Source organism: Microchirus variegatus (assembly GCF_963457635.1).
Source record: "Microchirus variegatus genome assembly, chromosome: 1".
NCBI lineage: Eukaryota > Metazoa > Chordata > Actinopteri > Pleuronectiformes > Soleidae > Microchirus > Microchirus variegatus.
Window position 1 is genome coordinate 5,110,353 of NC_139802.1, and position 19,914 is coordinate 5,130,266.

The 19,914-nt window shown below is 40.3% G+C and overlaps 3 protein-coding genes across 4 annotated transcripts; 1 reads left to right on the forward strand and 2 right to left on the reverse strand.

Moving 5' to 3' along the window:
• Positions 1-505: 505 nt before the first annotated feature.
• tmem67 (transmembrane protein 67) lies at positions 506-10,260 on the reverse strand (the record flags this gene model as incomplete). The annotated part of the gene is given in 30 exon segments (XM_083896198.1): positions 506-586; positions 673-815; positions 909-1,011; positions 1,115-1,222; positions 1,902-2,018; positions 2,117-2,233; positions 2,334-2,414; positions 2,517-2,657; positions 2,752-2,891; positions 2,987-3,086; positions 3,170-3,256; positions 3,571-3,669; positions 3,768-3,866; positions 3,966-4,022; positions 4,149-4,254; positions 4,353-4,473; positions 4,869-5,022; positions 5,111-5,176; positions 5,343-5,429; positions 5,539-5,647; positions 5,752-5,906; positions 6,557-6,619; positions 6,715-6,786; positions 6,899-6,962; positions 8,185-8,284; positions 8,368-8,458; positions 8,710-8,798; positions 9,874-10,097; positions 10,099-10,111; positions 10,248-10,260. Coding segments are annotated over 30 exon segments (3,000 nt in total).
• A 472-nt stretch (positions 10,261-10,732) lies between these two features.
• On the forward strand, positions 10,733-12,406 carry rbm12ba (RNA binding motif protein 12Ba; the record flags this gene model as incomplete). The annotated part of the gene is made up of 1 exon (XM_083896221.1): positions 10,733-12,406. One exon carries the CDS (start codon positions 10,733-10,735, stop codon positions 12,404-12,406), a length of 1,674 nt encoding a protein of 557 aa, XP_083752347.1.
• Positions 12,407-13,787: 1,381 nt separating this feature from the next.
• Positions 13,788-19,630, reverse strand: LOC310927162 (uncharacterized protein). Of its 2 annotated transcripts, XM_083889446.1 has the most exons (12): positions 19,504-19,630; positions 19,222-19,309; positions 17,649-17,679; positions 15,861-15,938; positions 15,635-15,774; positions 15,419-15,544; positions 15,217-15,262; positions 15,070-15,135; positions 14,564-14,967; positions 14,373-14,477; positions 14,086-14,185; positions 13,788-14,011 (listed from the first exon to the last, which is right to left on the reverse strand). In XM_083889446.1, exons 2-12 carry the CDS (start codon positions 19,291-19,293, stop codon positions 13,968-13,970), a joined length of 1,212 nt encoding a protein of 403 aa, XP_083745572.1. In that variant the 5' UTR covers positions 19,294-19,309; positions 19,504-19,630; the 3' UTR covers positions 13,788-13,967. The 2 variants fall into 2 exon arrangements, with proteins under 2 accessions (XP_083745572.1, XP_083745573.1); XM_083889447.1 differs by lacking the exon at positions 17,649-17,679 and having other exon boundaries at positions 19,504-19,523.
• Positions 19,631-19,914: the final 284 nt, after the last annotated feature.

Below are 19,914 nucleotides of genomic sequence, written 5' to 3' on the forward strand. Positions count from 1 at the left end.
GCTGTTGTGGTAATGGTAGCCCACACCCCATTGTTTTGGTTTAAAAAAAACAAAAAACGAAAGAGCTTTGAAGCTGCATAAATTATCTGCCAAAGAAAATATTGACTTAACCTATACTGGCCTTATTAGTTACTGCATAAAACTAAATCGGTAAAACAATATTATTAAAAATACAGACCTAAGGTTGTGTGTTTCCTGCAGTCAAAAACCTTGCAGAGGTTACTTGATCACTCAAAACTGTCCGTATTGAATGGTTGTTTGTCTCTGTATTTTGGCCCAGCTCCCCGCAGCCCTCATTATGAAGAATAACATGGTAGACAATGAATGAATGACAAAAACAAAACAATATTGTCTTGATATTAAAATGTTTTATTCAAAAACAACTTCACGTTATTTACAAAAAGTGGCTTATTTACATTAAAAAAACAGCAGTGAAAACACTCTATGTGAAGAAAAATATAAAAATTACCAAAAAACAATGTTGACACTAGCAATTATATACAATTTATATCAGAAATCTTTCGTCCACCAGAGTTTTGTTGACGAGGTTCTTCCTTCCAAGAAAGTTACGGATCAAGCGAAATATCTGTAATGAACGAGATTGTTAAAATAACGTTATGTTGATTTTTAGCGTAGTGAAGGAAACTCATTGCATGCACACCGTATACTGACCATCTGCTGTACGTATGTAAGCACGGCTGCAAGTACGAAACTCTGAGATCCGAGGTCGACGACACAGAAAAACAAAGTGTCAAAGATTAGCAGCGTTGCCTCGTTTCCGTAAAACAGCACATCACTGAAGGAGTGGGCCTCATCTGATGTGAGAAGCACAAACGGACTGTAAGCACACAAACGTACATTTATGATCAAACCGAAATGTCCAGCCTTTAAGGTCAGGAGGTCATTACCGTTGTAAAAGATGCTTTTTTCATTGGGTTCGAGAAACTCCATTCCTATGACCCTCTCAAACATCAGCTTGTCCTTCACTATATAATCCATGTCAGGGTGAGCCTAGGAATGAGCAGAGGAACATGGCAGACAAATGTGTCCAATTAAAAACAACACTTAACAAACCAACAGATATATGAAGTGTATTTAATAAATGTGAACGAACATGGTCTATAATGGATCCGAGGAAGTGGTTCATCGTGTGGTATGCTCTGATGTTCTGCTCAAATGGGTTGGCCGTCGATGTGTCCATCAGCCGTGATGGCCCGTTCCTCTGTAGCACAGCACACAGTCAACCAAATAAAGTAGATATTTAGTTTAAGTATAGATTGATCCAAAAGTAATGCGTGTCAATCATCTTTTTATGAGGTTTGGAGCCACTAGAAGTGTGGTGGTGTTTTTTTTTTTTTTTTTTATCTCCAGCAACACTGCCCTCTGCTGGTAGTTAATGTTTTGTCATTGTTTTGCTTTGGGTTCTGGACAGCCAGGAGATGTTATTGTACAGACTGAGCTATTCCAAGGTCAGGGCCAAGAGTAAGCTATTGTGTTCATTCCTTGCCAGAAAGGAGCCAATCGGATCCTGGTGCAACCCAACACATAGATATTGATGGAGCAGAGAGTATTGTAGATTATTCCAGAGAAAGCTTGTGTCCTCCTGACTCTAATGAAGTATGTTAAAGACCATTAGATGGAGTCTTGATGTCGCCTCAGCTGAGCCCAACTTAACTCAACACAGACTTCAGAGATTTCTTCTCGACTTGCCAAAACACTTAGTTGACTGACCTAATCTGTTTACATGGCCACTGATGAAAAGCAGTTGCAAGTTTGAGCAGGAGAGCAGGGGCTTACTTTGCCTTTGCTGTATCTACAAACACTAGCCCACTACTCCATGCATATTCAGCCTTTAATGAGTTTATAAGAGAGTTATAAACATGAGCGAGGATAGCACATACCCGACTGAGTGGCTCCCGTATCCTCTCATACTGTGACCGCAGGTGAGTGGTAAGAGACACCTGAAAGGTCTGGATGTCTGTGTTGGGAAGCAGCCCTCTTTGACCACACAGTGACTCCTTAAAACAGACAGAAACAGGATATCATGTGGAATCAACAATGTCATAATGAGAGCTAGAGTCACTCAACACAACATGATGTCCGTTAGTGCACGTACAGCTTCCCTTTTCAGGTTGTTGTTCATTTCCTCCATGTTTGTATCTGCATGGCCATGTACTGAACGCCCATGGATATAGTAGCCAAAACACCGGTGCGATAACAGCAGCACAGAAATCTAATGTAGCAACAGAGGAAAAAACACAACCATGTAAACCAATCCAGACCGATACAATCAGCTGTTCAACATTCTATGCATCATACACATTGCTGCTTACATTACTGATGGAGCAGAGATCCACAAACTGACGGATTTTGTCCTCCACGAAGTGCTCATAAAACACAGTGAAGAAAATCACCTGTGTGGATAAAATCTGTTAAAGGAGCTCTGCAAAATCAAAATGAAATGAGATCCATGGACAATAAGAGAAAGAGGAGATATTGTTTAAATGTAGTTTTACCTGCAGTAGTCCAATGCAGAGCCACAGCGTTGCTGCCAGGCTGTAGCGCAGAATCAAGCTGTATGAAGGAGTGTATGCCTGAGGTGAACGCTGTAACGTTGACCAGGGGTCCCTGAGGGCCAAGTTAGAAAAACCCACCACCTGAATGATACAGTCAAATACCAGCCATGAGGAAAAGGGACAAAATCATAGCTGCAAAAAAGAGATGTGTGTGTATGCAGAGTGTAGGATGTACTTCAAGAATGAAGAGCACAGCCATGATCTGAAAGGTTGGGCTGATCTTGCGGAATGTCTGGATCTCGTTCCATTCATTGGCCACAAAGTAGGTTCTCCAGATGCTCACAGGAGCGGGATCACGTTTTGTCTCACCAGCCACTGAAACGGCAGTAAACGATGTGACCGGAATCAAACCGCTGGGTCGTATGCTTTGTACGAAAACTGCAAAATACAAGATCAGAGTAAATTTTTACCTTGCACAGTTCTGCTGGCTTTGTTACGTGGCCTCTCCCAGTCAATGAGGAATATATCAACTGAAACCTGAAGGATCAGCTTGTGGAGAAACTGGATAGCCTGGAAAACACAAAAACAATCGTACATAAACGTACATTCCCGATGAAGTTCTTCAACTGCCTTTCAAAAACATCTGTTCTAACCTTAAGACTGAAAGCACATCCAATGTATGTCACAAACTGCTCCTCCTGCGCAGGCAGCGGTAACAGCACTGATGCAAACTGTTGAGCCTAAACAGACACACAGTATATCAATAAATTAAGCAGCCAACAATAATCAGTCAGTCGGTGAAACAAATTCTAAACAAAACGGTAAAGGAGGAAAAAAAAGACTTGCCTTTAACGTCTTTTTTAAGAGTGCAGAGAGTACAAAACAGAAAAGTCAAAGCTCAAAAGTCAAAGAAAAAATGCAAACAAAAAAAGAAATACGAAGGAAAAGCAATAGAGTTGAGAACAGAAAATGGTTACAGGTAGAGAAAACTGTATCAATTTAACACAAGTATGTAAACTCAATGCCATTAAAGAGAGTTCCAAACAACACTAACCTTGTAAAAAATGAGCCAGTAAAGCCCAGTTCCCACAGTGACGACAAAGAAAACATTGGCCAGGTCTCCAGAATAAAACAACAAAAACTTGAGCATTGTCTGAGGCACAGGAAAACAGAAAGAGACCAACATCACTCTCAATTTTTACACCAAAATATATAGATGGAAGTGATTTAAATTAGTTAAAGACACAGTACCCCGGCATCAATGAGCGGGGAGCCGATTCTTCTCTTCCAGCTGACCGTCTTCAGCAGAGAATAAAGCACGGCCAAACCTCCCAACACACCCAGAGCAGTCTGTGCACACAGAGGGCAGCGAGAGCTTCAGCTGATACCACATCCTTTTTCATCTCTTACATACATTTTTCTCAACAATGCATTCATATCTCTACTCACATCTGTCTTTACTCGAGCCTCACTCTGATCCATCTCATACTCCATAGCAAACATTGTCTAGAAACAGATGGATAAGGAAGTGTTCAAAAATAAATAACTGTTACACATTAGTCAACCCAATTTTTGAGATACAAAAATGAAGCTGTGTGTGTGTGTTTGTGTGTCTATGTGTGTACTACTCACAGACACAGTTTGTGTGTTGATATCTGTGATGAGAACATCTGTGTATGTCACAATCATCAGAGGGGGGAAAATCTGTCCTTCCTGTGTTTGTGGAACAAGCTGGAACCTTCAAAAACATGCAACATCAATACACGTGAGTGACAATGTTTTCACTTTATTTATTTTTTTAATTGTGGAGCTGTGTGATGTGCAGTGGAAACCTACCTAATTTTCACACTGGTTGCCACACGAATGACTTTAGGCAGGGAGCTCATGCTCTTCTCTCTTCCACCCAGCGTGTCCACGAGAAACATGCGTCGAGACAGGTACCAGTTCTTCATGCTCTCTAAGAACCACCGCAATATATTAACACTACAATGTGCTCACATTTTCCAGGTCATCGTCTAGATATGCGCCAAATCTTAGCACCCTGCACGTGCCTTATCACCTGCTCTGGTCAGCAGGTGTTGGTCTGCTCACTGTTCCCCGAGTCAGAACAAAGCGTTTGTGCTCCTCAAGCTTGGGAACAGACTTCCAGATAACTTCCACCTCGAAATAACCTAAACCTAATTCTAACCCTAACCCTAAAACCCAGTCTTAACTCCCAAAAAGCCCTTTAAAATTGTGAGGACCAGACAAAATGTCCTCACTTTCCCAAAATATGCTCACTCCTCATGGTTTATAGGCTATTTTTGTCCTCACAAAGACACATACAAGAGTAAAAAAAAAAAAAATTTGCACCTTGGTTAATGAACCGTCCATTGTATTGCTGGTTGTATACGAGTGTTGGCAGGGGGAGCAGTTTTCTGTTCTCTCCACCACCAAGATCCATGAACACATCATAGAAGAGCGGCTCAGGATGGGCTTGTAACAGCTCTGCGACTGAGAAATCGCACTAGAAACACACACACACACACACATATATTACTCATTATACAACTGGACATTATAATACAGAGTCAAATGAAGGCAGAAGCACTCACACTTTGTTGGTAAGCAGTTCCGAAGCTGTAGGCTGCTGCCTGTTTGGCTGATGTGTCTGGACATAGCTAAAGCACATGAGGGGAAGAAGAGAGGTGGTGCGGATTGAAAGAGCTACAGCGGATATACTTGTACCGTTAACAAAAGAGTAACAATATGGGTGATTTATACACATTGTGTAATGCGTAACAATGCTCTGGTGTATTAAGACCAAGTATCTAACGGACATCTTACCTGGAGATTACCTCCTCCTATCTGTTCCCATTTGAGGAACTCTCCTCTGATATTGTAGACAGCTGCAAGTAGTTTAATTTCAGTGTTCTGTCAGACAAAAAGAATATGCAGATTAATAAATCATCTGCTGTACATTTTCCTTTTTATAAAGCTAAAAAAAAAGCCTGTTATGGTTAAAAAGGGTTTCTTGACTTACTTTAGTTTTTCCTCTGAAACTGAAACCAACAGGGACTGGATCAGTCTGAAGCACTCGACCTGCCAGTCCTGGTTCATCGCCATAGTAAAGCCATGGCAGATTGGCTCTCCTGTTGACATATGACTATTTATAGGAGGGTGTTTCTGTTTCATTTCATATCATTAGAGATGGCACTATATCATACATGCTGTATGCTACAACCCTGTCGATTACCAGTAGGAGATGTCTTGAGTTGAGCTCATAACGGCCTTCGATCTGAAAATAGTGTTAAAGAGACCGCAGGCGTCGTTCGATGTGCCGCTGAAGGAGTGCATGTTCATTGCGCACATGTTCCCGAGAGCCTGGCACGCTGTCAGGTTGGAAAAGACCTGAAAGACATACCCAAAATGACTAATTACACATGTAACGCATCAGAAAAATCTGAAAAATAATAATATAGCATCCGTCATTACAAACCAAATTATCTGCTCAATATTTTACACTTGCTTTTAAGGGTTTGCTTATTTAAAGGTGCCATATGTAAGAATGTGGCCAAAAACGGTTACTACATTCAAATTCAAAATATCGAGGTCTTTTAGGTTTCGTTTTTCTGACGTAACTGGCAACCCGTGGTTGCTCAGCAGCTGAGACTCTACTGACTGCAATGATTGGTAGACGGCAGTAGGTGGCGCCACATGCCAAAACATGATTTCAAAAGATAAACATGATTTGCAGTCTGCAAAATATTTTTTTTAATGCAAATATTTTGGCTGTACTGTTGTTGTTGGTGAGTTCAGTTTGTTATATGAACATTATTCCTGAGTCTCTGTGACATATTAGGAGGATTTAATGGCCAGTTGCTTTAGATTTATTACATAATGCACCTTTAATGATATCACGTGGTGTTGAATATTTCTATGTATTTATTGAATCAATGTTTGACATCAACACCAATATAATATTCTATCCACCTAGTCCAAATACCACCATTTTTTTCTTATTTATAGAGAACAAAGGGAAAATATAGAAAAGGAATTACAAGGCAAGCTGCTGCTGAGGAGTAGAGATTTTTCACAAACCAGGCAGACTGGACACTGAATTTCTGCACAGGAAGCAGAGAAGAAAACATATATTAGAATATTTCTGAATGACTAAACGTAAAATAAAATACACAAGAGAGCAGATGAGATGACTCACCAACTGACCATAGTTGACACTGGGATTTGCATTTGTAGGGAGGATTCCTGGAGGGAAACATAATCCTCCTGCCTGGAAAATACGAATGAACCTTTGATCAATCATGTTTTCTGTGAATTTGACAGTGAATGATGTGTGGACAAGGTTTTAGAGGATTCTGGGGTAGAGGGTTGACTGATCTCACCAGGACATTGGGAGTGTTACACACACAGGATGTGTTAATGAAGGAAGCCTGACATCTCTCACACCTGAAAGAAACATTTGGAGACTGTTTGATCTCTCTCATAGTATACATAGAAAGAAAGAATCAAGTCGACTTTTCCTCGAGGCCTTTTGTCAAAGAAAGCAAAGGCTCAAAATACCCGGGTGCCAGAGCCAGAAAAGACAATACAACCAACGTGTCTGTGACTTATTAAAGGTCTTTGAGGTGATTTTCTCTCTGAGCTTTAGTGCAAAGGCCCTCATCTGTTAAGTAACAAAGATAGAGGTACAGTATACAGAATAGAATATTTGAATAGAAAGTATCTTCTTCTTCTTGCTTCTCCCTTTAGGGGTCAACATGAACAATGCCCATACACAGATGAATATAGCTTACAGCAGCATTAATATGTACACATAGATACATAAGCATTAATGTCCAACATCCTAAGACACATGAATCAAATTGTGTCGTTATTTTTGGTGTTCGTCGTATTGCAGATGAAATAACTGAGCTGGATATTTGAGTCTTTATGTTATTATGTTAGTATGATATTGTCGATAGAACGCTAGATATGCAACTGTTTTGTTTCATTTACACTACACTCAGCGGGGGGAGGGGGTTGTAGGAGCCAGTGTTGTCGAGTAATTTTAGATTAGGGTCAAAATGATTAGTGCAGGATTACTTACAGTGTATTTTGTGAATAGTTAAAGTAGTTAACTGTTGGCCTTAATCCTTTGACATTCCTTTTCTTGGCTTTTGATACTATTTGGTCATTATATAAAAGGTACTGTGGACACTTTGATATCTTTATCGGTTATGATAGATCGAGGGATTGGGAGATATGTATTTAAAAACATTTGGCAGTATAGGTGGATGTGTCTGTTAGAAGCTGTAATAGGTCTGGTGTTATTAAGGTTCTTCGATCGTCAGGTCACGATACGTTACGTTGAGAAGCTCGGATACATGTGGATAGAAATGTAACTTGGATGAACGGCAAGTGGAAATAAATGCGCAAACTCTTCACATAACTCTTTCTTGCCTTGGTAAATGATGAATTAAAACGGTACCTACGAGTCAAGCCCATAAGAACCTGCCTACAGAAAACGACTTGGTGGCATTGGAATTAAGTGTATGTTCGGCCACTACAGGGGTAATTTAGCAAGACGGGCCGTCAAATCAGAAGGACTTAAGTATCTTAAAAGCCACCTGGGAACAATGGGGAAAAAAAAGGTAACTGTAGAACTTATAACGCTAATATTTATTAGTACCTGTCTCCACTGCTGCTTGGTACAGAGAATGCAGGGATGTTTCCGCTACATGTTTCACATTTGGCTTCATCCAAAAGGTTTCCATTGACATCCCTTTCCACTGTGGGAAAAAAACCAAAAATCTTATTCAGCTATTTATACATAAAACACATGAATACATTAGTCGTGTCATTAGTGACTCACCCAGGACATTGGCTGGTGGACAAAGGCACATCCCATCATCACTAAGACTGCCTGGACAGCGGATACACCCAAAACCATCTTTTGTTACTGCCTGTGGAGAAGAATAGTGTTATTATTATAATATTATTTTAATAATCCATATTGGTTTTAACTGAATTTGTATAACACTAAGTCACCACATACACTAACTCGTGAGGTCAAAACCTAACCATTATAGAGAAAAGCACAACATTTTAACTAACTTTTAAAGAAAGCATTATAATAAAATAAGATTAGAAACTGTGTGGTAGAATATCACAGTAGAATCTGAGATGGACAGCAAGATATTTAATTTGTACATACTGGCTTATCAGTCGGACATTGCTGACACGTAATTGATGCCGTATCAGTGGTGACACTGCGGTAGCCAGTTTTGCAAACACAGGTCAGTCCTGTAAAAAAAAAGAATGGATACAAAATACAGTTTATGGTCACACAATATTTTATATATGATGTTATGTTCTAGTTATTTGTTTATAACAAATGCAAGCAGCAGCATGTTTGTCACGTAAGCACCTCCTAAAAGCCACTATAAAATCACCACATTAAATGTGTAAGAAATCTTGTTTGGGTATGAGAATACATGCAATTTACGTGCATTTCTTTTTGTCAAAATACATACATTTTAACAGATTAATCAAAAGATTCAGGGCAGACCTCAAGTCATGTGAGCTGGTTTGTGTTGTGATTTAATCCTAGACCACCAAATAGTAGTGTGGTTAAAATCTTCCCTGAACTATTTAACTCATATCTGTGAAGGTTCTCAGTGATCCAGGTCGGTCTTCCTCAGTAGTTAGAAGTATACAACTGCACTTGCTTGAGTCAAGATGAATATATTTAATTCTGTATGCTGGATACCTGTCTACAGAGTCGTTGGAGTTCATCTTTGTTGCTTCAACTTAACTCACAGCTAACTTCTCCCACAACCAGAATGTGACGTTTAAAGGTATTTACTTTTCTAGTTGTAGATAAATAATGTACAATCAGGTGACGGGAAGGTAGATGGAGAAAAGCACATGTGCAGTGTCATCTTAAACAAGAGCAGACCTGATTGTTGGGTTTAGAATTATCCTCTGATGAGCAAAATCAAAGCCTGAATCGTTTCTGCACTAAAATCCAAGTTTGACCTTCCACATTTGTTTGTCCAACTCAACAAATGATGCTTGGCCATAAGATACAAGATTAGCTACATCCTTAAATGTACAGATCTTCTGTATCGATTTCACAATTACATTTTTGTAATCAAAGCTGGGATGATCATGACTGTGAATAAATGATGATCGAATTCAATGTTTTCTTAAATTATCTGTATCGTCTGTCTGCATGAGTGTACCTAGCTTAGTCTGATCTGGCTAACAGTGACTTTCTCTGTCACATACATTGTTTTTAAACGGGAACTTATTACATGTTTTTTGTCGCCCTGTAGTGTGTAAATCAGTCTTGTGTGATAGCCTGATAGTAACCAACCTGTTGTGCTCCTTAGCTTATTTGGACCGCACTTGACACACGACAAACTGGAAATATCAAAAAACTCTTCCACGCCACAATCTGTCGGAGCCTTAAAGGGGATGGTGAACTGCTGACAGTAGAATAAATCAATGCATATTAGAAGAAAAAACGTTCGAGGAACATTCTGTATGCTAAAACCCGAGAGTAGCGTCTCCGTCGCCATGGTAAACAAGGGCTTTCCTCTTACCCACAATCCCTTTAGGCGCGAACAACGAACGTGTTTCCGGAAATAAACCCCCCCCCCCCTTTTTTTTTTTTTTTTTTTTAATTGGAGATTTATTTTATCAGTCATGATATTGTAGCCAATAATATATAGTTACGTCAAGCTGCACCAAAAGTCCGCATGGTGCCAACAACATTTTAAGAAAAAACGTCTTGAATACAACTACCAGGACATTTCCAGACAGGAAATCACACAGTTCACTGTAGTTCAGACTCCCACCCAGTAGGGGGTAGTAACGCCCCTTCATTACATATCAATAACAGTGAACTAAAAGAGAGGGAAAGGCGGAGCTGTGCGCCACCGAATGATAATAAAGCAGGCGTCACACGGCGCCACAGTTTTCAGAAGCATTCCACCAAACTTGAGGCACTGCAACCACACTCGAAGAAGCGACTTGTCTGCCTTTACACGCGGAAACCTAGCGGTGGTAAGTTTATGGATGTGATTTATGGAGACAAAATAACTTTTCATTTATTTGAATACCTTTGTATTTGTACTTTGACACGCTCTGTTTTGGCCCTAACCCGTGTCTCGATCATCATTCCTCTCATTTTTTTTTTCACAGACACGGGCCACGCGGTCTGGAATGAAAGAATGACAATAATCCTAAAATTGCGAGGCCTCAATGTGAAGGCAGGTCTAGAAGACATACGGACATTCTTTAAACATCTTCATATACCTGAAGGTGGAGTGTGGATATTGGGGGGAAGTCGAGGAGAGGCGTTCATTGCATTTACTACTGAAGAAGATGCCCAGCGTGCCGCTCGGTATACTGGTAAATTACTGAAAGGGTCTAAGGTGACCATACGCATCAGCAGCATGGACGAGCTGGAGCACAAATTACAGTTAAGGATGAAGAAGACATCTCCTTCTACCCATCTTACTGATAAAAGACCTCAACAATCTCCAGATCAAAGTCATCAATGTCAGTCATTGCCATCTTTAAATGAATTTACTTGCGATCACAATCTTGCAAGCCCACCATCTACAACTGTTCAACCATCCGATCCCCGTCTTTCTCAGTGTTCTTATTCAAGTGCTGCAGATGTTCAAACTGTGAATTCACTGGATCCCAATACTGCCTTTCTTCTTGGGATTTGTACTGTCCTTCAAGAACTTCAGTCATCCCATGAAAAAGGAAACTCGGAGGGAGGACTGCGAGTAGATTTTCAGAAGGCTGATGCCACACCTGATGCAGTGAAAACACCAGGGCCATGCCAAAACCAAGGGCCTGGTTATGTCAGGCTTTTTGGTCTGCCGGCCTCGACGACAAAAGAGGACATATGCCAGTTTTTCGGTGGATTAGCAGTACAGGAAGCCATAGTCAATGTCAAATTGGGACTTAAAAATGGCTGCCTTGTCAAATTTGCAAACACGGAGGATGCAAACGACGCTCTTCGATTTAACAAGCAGTTACTGGGTTCCATTGTTGTGGAGGTACGAGGAGCAAGTGAGAAGATGTGGACCAGTGCGCTGCAAGAATGTGAAAATCCATTTGCCGATAATGAGAAGAGAGAGACACCTCGCCCAAACCCGCTTAAGGTAACGGCAAATGCCGTACAAAAATCTTCACTGCAGTTTAAGAGGCGTTCTGCCAACCAGCCACTATATAAACGTATAAAAAAATCAAAACCAGATTGTGACTCAGCCACTAAATCAACACCAACCATGGAGCACATCATCATGGCCAGGAAGTTACCCAAAGAGATGACTAAGACGGAAATAAAAGAACTGTTTGGCTGTCCTGACATTGCACACAAGAATGTACTTCATCTGCTTCACAGAGGAAACAGAACGGACACAGCTTTTCTCATTTTTAACCGCACTGAGGATTATGATTATGCATTGAACCTCACAGGTTGCCACGTGGGCTCCGACACCATTGAAGTGTCTTCCATCACTAAAGAAAAGATGTGGGACATGATGGCTGAAAACTATTTCAGAAGGAGAAGGGCACAGCCATTTGAGACTCTGCAAGAGACGGACTCAACTGCACAGACATGTCTGTATGTTAGAAACTTGCCTGCAGATGTTAATAAGAATCACCTCAGAAACCTTTTCTCGGAACACAGACTGAGTAACGAGAACATCACTGTATTGCGTGACTCTGATGGTGAAGGTATTGGTGAGGCTGTGGTTCAATTTAATTCCAGGAAGCTTGCAGCTCTGGCTCATGGGCACAATGGTGAGAAATTCATGGGGACACCAGTGTTTCTTACTCTTATAAATGACGGGCAGATGGAAGACATTGTCGCACCCAAGGCTTAAAAAAAAGTTAAACTCAATCTTGACAGAGCCTTTTCAACAGACTTTATGAACATTCGCTTCCAGAAGCATTTGTTTTAAGTTTATCTGCTTGACCGATTAACCAGCTGTCTTATTTTGAAATGTTTTTACTAGGGATGCACTGATTAATCGGCCAGTGATCGATATCGGCCGAAATCGGTGACCGGCCGATCAGTCAGAATATTCCGATTTTAGCAACACACGTCTATCGGCTACACGCACATGTAGTAGAGTGTAGGGCTGGACAGTATACCGGTTCACACTGAATACCGTTTTTTTCCCTTTATGATATGAATTTTGAATATACGGCCATACCGGTGTATTTGATTACACAACATCGGCGCTACGCGCTCTGCATGTAAACGTTTCATTCATGTTTATATATTTGTTTCAATCACTGAACGAAGCCTGTCATATTTAAGACAAGAGTCAGGACCTTAAATCACTTGCACAAAATTTTTGATCAGCATTTGTTTGTTTGTCATTTAAACCTGTGTGCGCAGAGAGCACGAGGCATTGTTGGCACGGGGCGGGAGAGAGGTCATTTACTTATTTGTGTGTAGGTACTATGTTGTGAAATATGTTTAAACTTAAATAAACTACACATACAGGTAGTGATTCGTTTTGTATTTTTAGTTGGATATTCGATGTGAACAACATGGTTCCATAACACTGCACTTTTAAGATGTGTGTGAATATTCCACAGCATTATTTAGTTCCATTTATAGTGGTAATCTGTTCAAAAAGTCACACTTTGAGTTATTATGTTCCATGGTAGCATGTACAAATGTATCATTGACAATTGTTTTTGTATTTTTATATATACTTCTATTTTATAGTGATTCGTTTTTGTATTTTTATTTGGATATTGGATGTTAAAATGTTTTATTAAAGAGACAATATGCAAAAAATATATATCTTTCTGTATGCTGAAAAGTGTTTCAAAAAATTGAAATCGGAATCGGCTAAAATCAGTATCGGCAGGTCAAACTTCTTGAAAATACGGAAATCGGAATTGGTCCAAAAAATTGAAATCGGTGCATCCCTAGTTTTTACATGTGTTGTGTTATGACGTTCAGAATTTTCTGTCAATTTTAAATGTTACATTTTGTTGTTCTTTTGTTAACCAACACATAACTTCTGTGCATAATTTAAGGTGATTATCTTAGCGTCTAGTATTCCAAAAGGATCCACTTGGAACCTGTGGCTCAAAAATGACAAGAAGGAATTGACCTGAAGAGGAGACAGTGGAGAGGTCTACAACATTTGAGTAGCAACTTAATGTAAAGCAAATCAAAAAAACTGCACTTTGTAATAAATTTACATTCTGAAAAAGCATTTTTCAATGTTTAATAGAGCTGGACCTCGAGGAATGAACAAAAAAATACACAATGAGTAAAAAGCTGAAGAAGATTTTGAAGCATTTTGTATACAATGTACACAATTGGAAAAAGTCAAAAAACATAAAATCAAAGTATCGACTCTTGGATGTCATAATGCACACATAGGACTGGCTTGAAGATTCTGACGTCACATCTTCCGATCATTTGTAATACCTGGATTGCATTCCAGAATATCTGGATGGACCTGGAGACAGACATAATATATTAAAACAGTGGAGCAATGAACAATGGGAACATTAACTATTGGTGCTTATGTACCTGATAGACGATTGGAGTATGGGTCACTACTATCTGACAATCTGGAAGGTGTGGTGGAGAAACTTGTAGAGTTCATGGCAAAGCTGCTCAGAGTAGAACCCTGTGGTTTGAAAGAAATTCATTAATATAGGAGACGGAATACATTTTCCAAAATACAGTATTTCCAACCGCTTCATCAGACAACGCATGTAAATAAGGATTTACTAATTGTTTTCACATAATAGGGCTGCACGATGTATCATTTGAACATCGCAGGCAGTGCAATGTTTGTTAGTTTTCTTTCATACCGTAGATACGCTCCTCAGTCTGTACTCCATCAGTATATCAGTTAGTTTCTGTGTCACCTTCAGCACCAGTTGAGCATCACTCTCATTCTCTATACGGAAGGTATCCTAAAAAAACATTTTGTGAAATGATATATATTATAATAAAGACATAAATAAATCCACATTTAATTTAAGAGAAATGAGGCACATACCAGGTAATTTAGCAGTGTATTTGGAGGGGCTTGGTTTTCTGGGTTCGCTCCTAATAAGTCTGGCTTTTGCAGTGGCTCCTCCATTGGTCTGTCCATTCTAGTCATTGGATTGCTCCCCATTTCAAAACCACGGTAATCGTCAGAATACATCCTGCTGGGGTTCTCCTCCATCATTCCACCCCTTCCATAGCCATGTCTTTCACCACCTGGTCCAAAATCACCTCCACTCTGATTGCTCATACCATTTGGGAAATGCCTCAGATCCACATCAGAATCATGGAAATCTTCCGTGTTTGAGTACCCTCCAAAACCAGGCTCCCCATATTCCATTACTGGGTAGTCAGAGAGAGGACCACCTGGAGGAGGACCCTCCCCTGGAAATCGTGAGTCAAAAATCCTGGAACCTGCAAAAGAGTGAATATCATTTGCAAAAACTGCAGAATATAAGAAGGGTTAACTATTTAAGAGGGTATGCTTTAAATGCACACACTCACTAGAAAACTTACGGAAGGGTGGTGCATTTGGGCCCATTGCTTGAGATGGTGGAGGCTTAACTTTGGGGGTTGCAGAAACTGTGAGTGGAAAGGACAACAATTCATAAAAGCAACAAATAGGTAATCCTTCATTAGTCAAATAATTAATGAGTGACTTACGAAATCCTTTGAAAGCAGGTACTTCACAAGGCTCCTTAAGGATCACCTAAAGCGCACGACGGGAACAAAAACATGTTTTTGTTACCTAAGAATTCTCCAAAACATAATCATGACACAAAAATACTTTTATGCCGAGTATTATAACCCAGAAAAAATAGCCAATATCACAGTATTTCTGGATGCACAAGGGTATGGAACTCACCCTGAGTTGTCCCCTTCCCTCAAGTTTCTCCACCTCAGCAGCAGCCTCTTTAACTTTCTTCCTTTCAGCAGGGTCTTTAATGGCCTCTGCCTCCTCACAGGCGATCTTCTCAGGATGGGCTTTTTTCTGTGTACAAGATGGAAAAAATAGCAATAGTTCGAATGATTTTGCAAATTAAGTCTTTGACACAGAGCTGGAAAACTAAATAGTGCTCACCAGGTACTTGAAGCTGTGTTTCCAGCCCCTCACATGTGCAATCATATCATGCTGCATGCGGGACACAACACAGAGTTTGCACTGGTAGTGTGGCGCGACAGATTTGCTGGGGCTTCGGTACTCCCACACATAATGAAGACCTGTGTGGATATGGATATGATTGACGAACATAAGTTATACCTTACTAAGGAAACACACATGTGAGGGAAATAGCCATTCTGCTTACCGATGATGGCATCTGTGATACTCATCAGCTGTTTGCTGAGAGTGGGCAAGGTCCGGACAGCTGTCCCTTTCATGAACACTGGGAAAACAACAGTTTTAAACAGTCAACATAAAGCAAACTTTAAATAATGGTTACACAACACATAAACAGACGCAAAAAGTAAACATCAAAGTAACGAGTAGCTTCTCATTCATTTTGGGGACAATCATGTAGCCAGAGTAGTCCATTCTAAATCACTGTAGGTTTTAATTGAGTTATCATTAGAACGCCAAACTCCTCAGGACAAGGGGAAGAGTGGGAACAGCTGTTCCCCTAATTTAGGCCCAAAATGGGTTGCAGGCCTTTTTCATTACTGCTCATTGTGCCCAGCCACCGATATATCACATATGTGTCGCACTGATGAAGCAGTTCAAATGAAAATACCCTGCATCATTTAAATTAATTCAGTTTTCTTCTTTCATTTCTCACATTTAGAAATGATGTCATATCTCACATTATCACTCATGCCAGTGTAACACAGGCAACTGAATAAAAAATGCATTCAGCAGTGTTAAAATGTTTTGAGAAAGCAGTGTTTCTGCAACAACTACAGCACAAAATGTGAAATTAAACATCAGCAACCATGGTAGATGTATGGTATGGTTGCATTTCTGCATGTCCTGGTTTTAAAATCACACAAGGTGTCATTGGAGACTAAGCGCGCTTGACATTTTTTTAAATTGCTGAAAATGATTATATCAAAACCTTCTAAATGTTGACTGTTTGAATTTTGTTTACTCAACAAAAATATAAACGCACACACTTGAAATGGTGAGCAAAAATAGAATGTCATGACATTTGCTCAGATTCTTGATGCATTTGTTTATGGAATGATTTGTTTTGCTCAAACCCAGTAGTCCAGTGTCACTTGGCCACTCCTATCGACTACAATCTCAGATTGAGTATTTCAACTCACGAGAGTCATGGAGCATGGCAGAGTGGTGGTCAATATGCGTGACCAGTACACAGACACTCCTTATAGCCTGGTCAATAAAAGGGCACACCAAAATGTGGACTTTTGTCACTTGTCAAAATGCCACAGGTGTCACAAATCATGAGGGAGCGTGCCATTGGCATGCTGAGTGCTGGGTTGAGCGATACAGCTGTGGCAACACAACTGAATGACGCCGTATTCACCAGACATGTCACCTATCGAACACCTTTGGGATGTTCTGGATAGGCGTGTGCACCAGCAGGTTCCAGTTCCAGTTCCCCAGAATGGCCGCCAACTTCACCTGGCTCTGCAGGAGGAATGTGACAACATCCCCCAGGCCACGATCGACAACCTGGTGATGTCCATGCGTCGCCACTGTACCGCTCTGCGTGAGGCTAATGGTGGACACACACGTTATTGAAGTTTGTGAACTTGGATCATCGACCCCCATTGTGTTCTTCCTGCCATTACTCCAGGACTTTTGTGTTTAAATGGATCCAAATGCTCGCAAATTAAAGCCACTTTATTGGTAAAGTTGTACTGTTATTTTTGGATAGTTGCTCTGTTTTGTCACATAATATCAACTGCAAGTTTTTCTTCGTGCGTTTATATTTTTGTTGAGTGTACATAGAAAACTTGCCAACACCGATGTCCATAGACCGAAACATTAGGTGGCCCCACAGCAGCCCCATCTCTGAGAGTGTGAGTCAAAAGAGTGGTGAATATGCCACCACCCATGACACGAAGCAGGAAAATCAATATCTCAGGCTTCAACTCTCGAGACCTGGCGATAACACCGAGTGAACAAGACTTACCTATATCAGCAGAATGCTGCCGCTGCTTTCTCTGTCATTGGAGGGAATAAACCCACAGAAGGAGAGAGACACATAGAGGCATTAGTGACATGATGACACTTTGCAGAGGACTTATTTCCTCGTCCATGTCTGCCACCCTTACAATGCCATACAGCGATTACTTTCCTTATTCTCCATGACCCCTGCATCAAGCAGCCGAGGCCACAAGAACAAATCTTTAAAAAAGGACTCTAAATCATGGAGTCTGAAGATTATATTCTAAATTCTCATTAGCTTCTTGAGAATTTAGATCAGAATCACTCAGAATCAGGGAAAAAGGAGATACATTTATTATACGCAATTGCACAAAATTCAACCTGCTTCCAAGGCCCCAAAGAAAGACCAAGACCTCAGTCATTTTCCCAGTAAAACCGAGATCTCACACAACATCTAGTATGCTGTGTTTTGAATTCCTGAGTGTAAGCCATATGACGGCAGTAAAACGTAACGTAAATGATGTGAAGAACATTCACCCAAGTGTTCAGAAGGAGCTTTGAGGTGTGTGTAGAAATCTGGATAATTTGGGATGGAGAACTAAGGTGGTGATAGGAAACAGGGAAGTAGTTTGAGCTCATCACTTGTTATTGTCTTGGAAAAAAGTAGGAGGTACAGCTTAAGAATTGAAATGTCACAACCACTTAAAGAAAAAAGCTCTCAACGATTCCCCCTTTAAACCCTTGTCGTAGGACAAGAAAATACATATGCATGACACTTAGAATTGAATTGAATTTAAATTACCCTCCTTGTTTGAGTAGTGTTTCATTGATTTTCAAAAGGTAACAATAGCAGTAACACTCTTTTACGTATTATGCAATAATGAGAGTACTTATGAGACATGCTAAACGCTAAGCCTTTATGTTTTGGCAGAGGGGGAGCAATATGGGCTGATGTTTAGAAATCAGGGCAGCCTACAGCCTAAATACTGTAACTACAGGGGACATAGCAGCATTTGTCAAGTTTTAGAACAAATATTTGTACACTTCCATAAATCAATAATAGTTGGTTGATTAATTTAATCGTTGAATGACGGCAATACAGTTGATTTCATTCTCAGACTCAAAGTCTGGAATAATGATTATTAATAACGACGAAAAACAGACTAATTAAAAGCATGACAGCACTCAGAAGCTGAGTAACTTGTCATTTGATAGTGGTCCAGGGAACCAAGGCCACATTATTAAAAATGTGTAGCCAAGGAGCTAAAAGCTATGACATTTCTTTAAAAACCAAAAACACTGCTGTGCGTGAGAGGCCTGGTCCACGCAGTGGGTCTCCAGAGACATGAGTGTAAATACACCCAGCCCTGAGAGCACCGAGGCTAGCACGTAAGCCCGCCTGCTGTGGGGACTGCTGCAGCCTGGCGCTCCACCAGGCATCACCTCAGCCAGTGATCGGTTTCAATAAAAAAAAAGTAAAAATTTGAACGGGAAATCATAGGTTTCCCTCTTGCGGTGGTCATTATGACCAAGTACATGTATTAACGTGTTATTATTACCTACTCTGTCTGCGGTATTTGAGTTGTAGCTTAACTTACCTTCCTCCGCTGAACCTGCGACGGACCCTGTCCGTGAAGCTGAGGCTGTGCCATCGAATCCTGGTCCTCCATCTAGTCAGATTACCAACTGTGGAATAAAATGAACTAATGAATCAATCTCATTAAGTATACTTTATTATTATTGACTTGCAATGTTTCGTGTGTTGTTCGGCCCAGCTTAGCCTGATGCTACATGGTTGTTGTTGCACGCTCGTGAACAACTACAGGCTGTACTAGCCCCGCTGTTTGAAATAGCATAGTGTAGCAAGTACAGTAACTTACCAAGGTATATTTTGATGAACCTGCAAACTCCTCAGAGTTCAAAGTAGAAGAACGATTCAAATACAGGGTGAAAGAACAAACAACACTGTGACCACGGTCTCTACAAATGAAAGCGATAGCTACTTTGGTGATGGTAAAACGTGAGGGTAGATGTGATTCTGCCGGTTTAAAAATGCTGTATTTTTATTTATTTTTTCCTTTTTACCAGAGAACAACCCAGATCGTGTTAAAGAACAGTAATATAGTCGCCTTTTTTCTGGCACAGCATCACATGTTAAAATGAGTAGTAATGGAAATATAATCATAATATTGATAAGGCGCACATTTATACAACTAGGTAGTGCGTTTGTTTTATACGCCCGAGTCCACCGTTAAACACCCCTGAGAGTATATAGTTTTTAGTATTTTAAG